The sequence below is a fragment of the Montipora capricornis genome, chromosome 11 (assembly GCF_036669925.1).
Source record: "Montipora capricornis isolate CH-2021 chromosome 11, ASM3666992v2, whole genome shotgun sequence".
Taxonomy (NCBI): domain Eukaryota; kingdom Metazoa; phylum Cnidaria; class Anthozoa; order Scleractinia; family Acroporidae; genus Montipora; species Montipora capricornis.
Window position 1 is genome coordinate 40,499,586 of NC_090893.1, and position 10,000 is coordinate 40,509,585.

The 10,000-nt window shown below is 37.4% G+C and overlaps 2 protein-coding genes across 4 annotated transcripts in view; one reads left to right on the forward strand and one right to left on the reverse strand.

The window, feature by feature from the left end:
* LOC138024274 (uncharacterized) overlaps nt 1-10,000 on the forward strand; it is an 847,896-nt gene that overhangs the window by 278,434 nt on the left and 559,462 nt on the right. The window lies entirely within an intron of this gene.
* The window catches only part of LOC138024763 (uncharacterized), a 57,054-nt gene that overhangs the window by 18,096 nt on the left and 28,958 nt on the right, over nt 1-10,000 (reverse strand). Inside the window, exons 4-9 of the mRNA XM_068871953.1 lie at nt 7,062-7,209; nt 5,850-6,176; nt 5,091-5,396; nt 2,618-2,920; nt 1,970-2,293; nt 756-873 (exon numbers count right to left, since the gene is read on the reverse strand). Coding sequence (XP_068728054.1) covers nt 756-873; nt 1,970-2,293; nt 2,618-2,920; nt 5,091-5,396; nt 5,850-6,176; nt 7,062-7,209 — 1,526 coding nt within the window. The remainder of the gene's footprint in view (nt 1-755; nt 874-1,969; nt 2,294-2,617; nt 2,921-5,090; nt 5,397-5,849; nt 6,177-7,061; nt 7,210-10,000) is intronic.

Genomic DNA, 10,000 nt, shown 5'->3' on the forward strand with positions numbered 1-10,000 from the left:
GCCAGCAAAGCCTTTAACATCAGAGAGGTCTAGAACCCAGTATGTTCCCATGGTAACAAAACTGGTATGCTCATATTGTGGAGCACATCTTCTAGAATCTTTCTGCCAAGAATCAAGCATTTCTGATACAAATTGGCTGGGATATCTTTTTCCATCACAGTTGATCATAATTCGGTTGAGCTTATGACGTCATCACTTGGCTAATTTGCATATTTTAAAAACTTGAATATCTCTAGAACAAAAAGAGATGTTTGAAAATAGTAAACAGCATTCTTCTTCTCGTACAGACTACATGTTTATGTCTTTAAATGGCTTAGATAGGAAAGATGCGAATTTCGTCAGCACTTTAAGCTCTCTAAGTATTTGCTCTGGAGGGACAAAGTTTGGCGTAACTGCAGAATACCCTGCAACTCAAACAAAGTTCTGCGTAGCCGGCTACGTGGTACACAGAAACTAAATAATTCAATTTGAAGTATTTAATTAATTCACGTAAAAATAAATTGCAAATTGAAAATGGCTATCTTAGAAGCTTGCTACGTGGTACGCGGTACGTGGTTCTAGATGAAAGGCTATCTTAAAAGCTGGCTACGCGGTACGCAGTATGCAGTGAGATATGATTATCTCACTGCGTACTGCGTACTGATGGAAGATGGAAGATGGAAGTCCATCTTAGAAACTGGCTACGCCGTAACGCGGTACGCTGAAGATACTCAATTCAAGATGGAAGGAAAAAGAAAAGAAGAGAAAAAGCTTACCACTTTGCAGGACGCTTCTTCCTTCCCTTTTTATGGCAAGAAAAACCAACAAGAAGTAGAAAGCCAAGCAAAGATACACCGCCAATGGAAAAACCAAGAATACTCGCCATGGAAAATCCTGGTCCAAAAATGGCACAAGTTATTATTTGTACAAACTAGAATCAAATTTTCAATGCAATAGTTTTAATGAAATTCTAAGCACAAAGATTAACGTCAGATAGTGTTGCATGTAAAGCCGTTAATAAGTAAGTGTATGTTTAAAACTCTCATAAATAGGTATATCTACAGAGGACTTCACATGCAATAACGATAAAAATGTGCAACATGAAACATTATGATCACTGATTATGCACCAGTTCAACGATAAACTTTATGCCTTTGAAATCTAATGCAACGTTTTCCTATGTAACGTTCTCCCCAGTCTCTGGATATTATTCGCTTTTTATGCCCCTGATAAACATGGAGACACTGCAATTCAGATTTCAATGAGACAAAAATGATGTAAAAGAAACAGCAACACAGTTTCACTTTGTATTATTCCTGGTGATCCTTGCTCTCAGCTGAGTGCGATTTATTCACGAATCACACTTTGTTTTCTCTAAATTGCACCTTTTCCCCAGCCAATGAGAAGGTAACACTAAAACAAAACAACCAATCAGATTTCAACGCTTGCTTAAAGTAACCAATTAAATTGCAAGAAAATGAGATACAAAGAAAGCCAATGTGTGTTTAGACTGTTTTTGATCTCATTCTGTCTTGAATCTCCTTTAATGGAAAATATTTTTCCTTTGTTACACTTGACTGAGCCTTTGACACATGACGTCCAAATGTTTCTGTTTTGCATAGAAAAATGATACGTAAAAGTGCTTCTGGTTCCGCTTTTTTATAAGTGGGCAACTGCATCAATAAACCACTTGCACTGACTCAAATCCTGTATTTGAGCGATTTCTAAATGGATGTAAAAAAGTGGTAATTGAATTTTGTGTCGTGTGTGATTTTGGACTGAAATATATGCATGTACAGCTGTACTTGTGATTTCACAAGTCTAATTTCTGAGCAAATTGCACTCCACTCAGTCAATTACCATCATTAATTAATACCGGTATAATATCGTAAGAAAAAGAAAAAACATGGAAGAAAAAACGCAAAAACCTAACTGTTACAGTAGGTTGTATGTACTGTGTTGATCTTCCCAAAAGGTATGTAACTCTTACCAACTTCCTTTGTTTCAACAAGATGAACAAAAACAAAATGAACAAAACTCTTTGGTCCATCACCAGCAGAAGTGTAGGCCAACACCTGGAATTCATATTCTGTAGATTCTTGCAATCCAGTAACAGTCTTTGTGTAAACTGAATTTTGGGAAACATCGATTAATTGAACATCTGGTTTGTCACCTGACTCTTTCCTCTTAATAAACAACTTAAATCCTCTGATTATTCCATTTCTGGAGTCTGCGGGTGGTAGCTGCCAAGATGCTGTGACACTTGAAGAAGTGTTCGCATTCACTTTAAATCCACTGGGAGGTTTTGATGGAGCTGGAACATAGCAAAATAATTTACGAGATAAAGGACAGACTGAGATAAATCAACACTATAAATAATACATCATTCCGTGCAATTATGTGCTGAGGATCAATGGCTTTCACAGCATCAAGCAGCAAAAGCATCTTAATCAAGTGGTAAATCATCCAATCAACCACTTGCAAGTCAATCGATTGACCACAGCTAAGCACTGCATCGCTAATCAAATTAAGTTTAATTTTGCTGTGCAAAAGAGGACAAGATTTGGGGTACTAAATGGTGGAGGCACTGACTGAAGAGAGAACTCACAAAAACTCATCAATTAATGACACCACTTACCATCTTCCATTGTTGTTGCGAATTGAACAGAACTATTCGGTCCATCGCCAACCGAGGTGTAGGCCAACAATTGAAATTCATATTCTGTAAATTTCATCAACTCGCTGACAGTTTCTGCTCGAATAGAAGCATTGGAAATGTTAAGAAGTTTAGGTTGGTTATCAGAGTGTTTCTGTCTATAAAACAACTTGAATCCTGTAATGATTCCATTTCTGGAGTCAGCAGGTGGTAGCTCCCAAGATGCTCTGATACTTGTAGAATTGCTTGCAGTCACCACAAATCCACTGGGAGCATTTGAAGGAACTTTAAATTAATGAAGAAAAAACATTAAGTGATCGCTGTTCATTAAGTCGCATTACCTACATGTACATGTAGCTGCGTTATAATCAAGTCACGTAAAGCACTTAAGAACCGATTCTAGTCTGTGGTACATATACTGTAGTCATTGTTCAGAATTACTAAAAATAGATTCTACAGCTGTACATGTATGTTGTATTATACAGAAATAGTTTAGACGTGGAAAGATACGGAGCTTTAATAGGGTCATACAGTTATCTTGCTTGTGTGTGTTGGCAATCTGGTGCCATGTGAATTCAGTCAAAAGTAATAGATGAAAGGACGTCCCTTGAGACTGAGAGAAGTAGCTGTTTTGAAACAGAGGTTTATACTTCTTAGCCAGCTTAAAGTGCACTTTTGAAACAAAATATTTTTCAGTGACAACGGGTGGTCAAGTAGCTCCCGAAATCTAAGAGGTTTTGAAATCTTTCCTCTCTTCAGTCACTTGACTTGCTACTAGCAGGGCCTGCTTTTTCACAGTTCATATTCATGGACTGGTTATGAAACCCTGAAAACTTGAAAAGTGAGTACAGTGTTGTCACACTTCAGGTTAACCTGACCGTGACCATGTACCATATTTTGTCCTCGGTTCATGTTAGAGTTTTGAATAAATTAATCAAAACTTCTGATTGGTTGTCTGTTAGAAGAAGGGTGTGGTTTGGGCATGGTCAGGGCCAAAACAGAAAACAAGAGAGAAAACAAAGAAACATGTAGAGTTTCATAACCATCTTGATATCTTAGCTACAATGGTCTTTGTAAGGAAAGGGAAAAGACATTGACTGAAGTCATTGCTTAACACTGGGCACAATGATGCATAAAGTACATGTAGGTGGCATTTAAACTTGCATGCAACGAAATGTTGGGGAAAGAAAAATCGACACTTGCGTTAAAATGCTAAAACACAAATTTTGGGAAAATCAAGCCTTTCATGTTTTTTGTTTTGTTTTGTTTTCTTGTCTCCATAGAATATCATTGGTGAAGAGTAATTGGGCCTACACTAGATTAATAAGGCGTAAACTTTGATTTTCAAACGTTTAGCTTTGTCGTGAAGTTTGGTAACCGACCGTTTGCAGTGTTTAACATTGTTTTTTGAGGCGCGATAATACAGCATTATCAAATAATGTTTAAAATATTATCCCTGCCATGGGCAGCTAGAGGTGTAGTGGTCAAGTGGTTAGGTGACGGGTTAAATTAATCAACATTGCAAGGTTCGAGTCCTACAGTTGTATGACCATATACTTGGGTTGTCTTTTAAAAAATATATGACCATTTCCCATAATCTATATCAAGCTTTCAGTCTTTTAAATTAATGATAATAGTAAAATCGGAGCAAATGTGGAATTACTGTAACGGTAGAGAATGGGTTGCTCAACTAACTGGGATGATCTTTCCAGAAAATTATCACGGACGGGATAAACTTGAACTTACAAATGACCAGCTCCCAGTTAGCTTGATAGCTCAGTTAATACAGCAAGTGTAGCTTAATCTTAGGGTTATGGGTTCAAATCCAGTTCACTGAGCATGGATTTATTTCAAGCTTCTACTTACAAGTGATCAGCTCCCAGTTGGCTTAATAACCTAGTTAGTAGAGCAAGTGTAGTACAATGGTATGCTCATGGGTATGAATCCAGTTCACTGAGCATGGCTTTATTTCAAGCTTCTACTTACAAGTGACCAGCTGCCAGCTGGCTTGATAACGCAGTTGGTAGAGCAAGTGCAGTGCAATCGCATGGTCATGGGTTTGAATCCCATTCAAGCCTCGATTTTTTAGGCTTCCTTTTCATTGCTCAACTAACCATAATGATCTTTCCTAATTTCATTTTATTCTATTCTGCAGCTCAAATATATATAGGTTCATACTTTCCATAAAATGGTTTTCTTTTGTAGCCAAAAGTTTAGAGGAAAAGTGATGACTGGAACATTCCAGTGGTAAATACAAGTACATGAAACAGGTGCACATGCAATGTAATGTAATAAGCCATGAAAAAAACTAAAGACGATATAATCTCCAGCCTTGAAACAAAGACTTTCGTTTTTTACCTAATGTATACATTAATTTAAATGGGTGACAGGCTGACTTACCTAACTTAAAGGGTGCCTTGTTTTAACAAAAGTTAAATCGAACAATATCACTTACTATCTTCCTTTGTTCTTGCGAATTCAACAGAACTGTTCATTCCATCACCAGCGGAGGTAAAAGCCAACACATGAAATCCATATCGTGTAAATTTAGCCAATCCGGTGACATTTTTTGTGTACATCGTGACGTTGGAAACAGAAATGTTTTCTAGTCTGTTAATATCGGAGCCTTCTTTCCTGATGAATATCTTAAATCCTCTAATGGTTCCATGTCTGGAGTCGGGGGAAGGAAGCTGCCAGGACGCTATGATAGCCGTAGATGTGTTAGCAGTCACTGTAAAATTGCTAGGAGCTTTTGATGGGACTGAAAGATTTTAAATGCAGCAAAGACAAGAAATCAGAAATGAACTTTGCCCATGGAGTGAAATGTGATTCAACCATTCTTAATTGAAAAGCAACTTTCTTCCTTTCTTTCCAATAATTAAAGGAGATTATTATTTGATGAAGGAAGTGACAGTTTAAATGAAGAAAGATGGCTTATCAGGAACAAAAAAAATCTAAAATAAATGAATAAATCAATCAATAAGTAAAAACACCATGGCATATTCCACATTTGCAAATATGTCAATTTCTTTCAACTGCATCTGACTACTTTCTCCAACACCACATGGAATAATTGGAGATAGAAAATCTACAATGTATAAGAAAGGATCAGCTGTGTCTATGGCCATAGGAAATTGCGATTTTCATTGCTGTAATTCACGACAATGCCCCCAATTGACTATACTAAGCCTGAGAAACTGATAGAGTCCCTTACCATCTTCCCATGTCCTTGCAATCTTCGAGGAACTCTTTGGTCCACACCCCACCGAACTGAAGACGCACACTTTAAATTCATATTGTGTGAATTTGTCAAGCCCTGTGACTTCCGAGGAGAAAACCAACGAACCATTCTCAATTCGAACGTTCTTGGCATCTTTGATAGTTTGTATCTGTGGTACGTTGGAGCCTTCCTTTTGGTATAGAAGCTTAAAGGATATCAACTTTCTTTCGTTGTAGTACCGTTTTGAAAGTTTCCAAGAGGCAGCAACACTAGTAGACGATTGGGCAGTCAAGTTGACAAGAATAGGAGCTTCAACAGGAACTGGTATGAAGAAAAAGGAACAGCTGAGTACAGAAAAATGCCGCACAAGTCCAGAAACACCATTGCTTAATTCAAATGTGCTGAAAAATCGTTCTTAATACGTAACTTTTCAACCCATCCAGTCTACCTCTGAAATGACGATTATCTAAAATGCAAAGTTTCCCTGAATCGCTTGATAGGGATTATGGGAAATGAATATCCGAACCGCAATGCCTAAACTCGCTGGACTCGAACCTGGGAATGTTCGATGAATAACCCTTTCACCAAACCACTAGAGTACCGCAGCGCTATTGCCAGAAAATTATTTTTTTAATTATGTCAGTACATTTTTTCTTCCGAATGTCGCAGTAAACGTGTATTATCACCAGCTAAGAAACAAGTTTAAACAGGAGAAAATGATGATTACCAAACTTCAAGAAAACGCTAACCATTTTAAATCAAGTACTAGACTTAACCACTATTCAGCAATGATTTTATATTTACTACTTCGTGTTGATAAATAATTGGTGCAATTGTCAGCCAGTTGATCTTTAGTTGTTACGTGGATAAAAACAGTTCCTTCGCAGTGGGTGCTCCAGGTTGCAACTTTCACTTTTTTTTCTTTTCATCTGCTACCACAAGTCCTGGGACAGAGTAATCTAAATTGTCGATAACAATCGATTCAGAGAAAATTTGGAATCGTCGATAATCGTCATTTCAGAGGCAGAGGATATGTTGAACTTTTACAACACTAACAGAAGGCTGTCAAATACTATTCCTGAACATATACGCATAAAGAACAAGTTCAAAAATGGAGTTAATTTTTTTTTTCTAATTTTGTCTTTTTAAATAATTGCATGCAGATGGATCTGCAAAACTTATAGAAAATAAGTTCATGACGGTTACCTAGAGATTTAAGTGTTCCATAGAGCTCAACTCTCAATGCCTTATGACCAAAAAAGTCAGTTGGCTGAAAGCGGACGAAGCTCGCTATGATAACCTCCTCAAGATTATGCTTGACAATGTCGTTTCGTCCAGTATTTCCATGAAAGACCTGCAAAAGAAATTACAATTTATGCTGACAATTATGGACGGCGACGATGATACAGATGATGACAGTAGCCTGAATATTGAATATAAGCTAAAGACAGACGGCTCTGTTTGGTAAGACAAATTCACGGTGGTAATGCATGTTTACTTTGAAAAGTTTAATGTCAACTGTCCCAGTATCAGAAACCGCGGCTTTTTAATTACAGTGCCCACTACCTTATTACATAAAATTTTCGCGACACGTTAATTTCGCGATTTTGAGGTTCGCATATTTCGCGACACCTTTATTTCGCGATTTTGCGAAATTTTGCATTTTGACTCAATGTAATTTCGCGTTTTTGAGTGAGACACACTCAAGGAGCCAGTAAATGGACAGTTTGAGGATTGTACAAAAGAAGTACGGAAAGCAGTAGTGATGACGAGGACCAGAACATTACCACAGAATAGCTCAAAATGATTGTTATAAACGTGTGTAATAAAGTCGCTATTTTAGTTATTGATATAATGTGAGTCACTTAATTTTCGCGTCATGTTATTTTCGCGACATTTAATTTTCGCGTCACTTAAATTTCGCGATTTTTTTTAAACGCGAAATTTCATGTAATAAGTTTACTCTAAAGCTATTTTTTCCCGGTTTACGAATATGCGGGAATAGCAAATCTTTACAAGTTTTATTAAAATCCAAAAAGAAAATTGGGAGTAGCCACGCTTTTTTTAAAGTTAATTAATCAACAATATTTGTAAAAAGCTGTAAAATACAAAGCAATATATGTAGCGTTCTTTTCCAAATTGAAGCTCCGAACAATGGATGGTTTTCCCCAATTTTCTTTTGCATACCAAGAGCACTTGCTGAGTTCTGCTTTCTCCGCATAGTTTTAAACCGCGCAAAAATATCCCTGTATTGGGAAGCACCACCCATGGGAAACCCGAGTATTTCGAAATGTGCAAAACATATGGGTAATAACAATTGCAGGCACCATCCTTAAGTGGACTCTAAAATCATGCCATCCAGATTTGTGTTACCTCCCTCTCCCTCAGCAAAACGATGAAAGAAAAACTTGAGGAGGCCCCTTAGAAAAATAAATCGGTAAAAGAAATAAGACCGATGCTGATTAAGTTCCACAGAAACCAACTTAAAGAGAATCCACTCAGCCGCCAGCAATTCTTCCTCCAAGATCAACTCCAAACAAAAAGCTACACGTACCAGCTGATGAACAAAGCCGTGAAATAATGAACTTTGTAGTGTCAAAGCCAAACTAAATGAACTTACAACCCTCACGAATGTATTTTCAAAACGTCAAAACATAACGTACGATAGATGCATTGTATTGCGGTGTTCTCTTACTAACTCCAAATGAGCAGAAGCCCGCAGACTCACGCATTGCAATGGAGACTAAAATGGCAAAAGCCTTCAGAGTCATTTTTATGCTTCATGTTGAAAAACATCTGTTTGAAAGAACGCCCCCGCTAACCTGACCACTGGAAATGTTTCACTGACGACATGTTTTCGATGTGGACAACAAGGGAAAACGAAATCAACCATTTTGGTAAATTCAAGAACAATTTTCCTTCAACAATCAAATTTACTCGCGAATAAAGAACAACTAGCTACGTAGACTTGTCAAAACAAAGAATGAGTTACTTAGACTGACTAAATTATACTGAGGAATACCAGAAACCAGTTTAATTTCATAATTATAAGAAATATTTCAACTACGACATCCAAGAAAATAGCGACAACGTAAGAGAAACTCGAAAACTAATAAACAATACGTTAGGTCGTAATTCTAAAACGACAATCATTAACGAGATTTCCAGTGGGGGTCGATCATATACTGACAAAAAAGAGATAGGGGATAAATTATGAATCTACATTTCGGCATGCTCGGGAAGAAATTGGCGAGAGAACATTCCATATACAGGTGCCCCACAAGAAAAAAATCGTAAGTAAGAGGGCATCTACAGGCCTCGAAAACGAGTTATATGACAGTTGGTTCCAGACAAAACATTTCTGGCGTTTTGACGCAACAAAAACAACAAAGATATGTTTAAAATAGCATTTCAGCACTTGTTTGACAATTTTGATGTGAATCTCCGTAAAAACAAAGGCTTTCTTACTTCTATTCCATGTATTCTTATTCCAGAATATCTCTTATTCCAGAATACAGTCAATCGAACGCACCCTTAACATATACGATAAACCTATGGAAAGGAAAGCTACCATAAAGTTGCTCAGCGTACACACTGATGAATTTAGACTGTCATAGGATAATCATATATCGCACATCGTACGGACCTAAAGGCCAAAATGGCTTGTGTATGCTTTAAAAATACTCATCCATATTCAATAGTCGTTTTCACCAATCGGATGAATTTCTCTAGACACGTGAGTAAGTTGTTATACCTACTAATTCACCCAACAAACCTGAAAGCCTGGGGAGGGATTTCAACGTGGTTGCGAAGTAAGTAGATGAACAATGGAATGCAAAATGAGGCATTATGTAATGCCTCATGTTTATTTGTATTTCATGACTCCTTTCCTTGTTGCTCCTTGATATCTGCCACTGGGAGAACACCTTAAACACCCACTTGGTTGTGTTCCTGGTAGCCTTGGGATGCAGTCGTCCAAGTCTTTTTTCTCTTGCTCTTCCGCAGTGTTTGGCTGCCTAAATTAACTGTTGTTTTGGAGCCACGTTGTCCTCGGTTCAAGAGCCCTCAAAACACTAAACCGGAGCATTTTTACGCTTACTGGCCAACGTGAATAACATTTTTATACATCGCTCAAATACATTTCT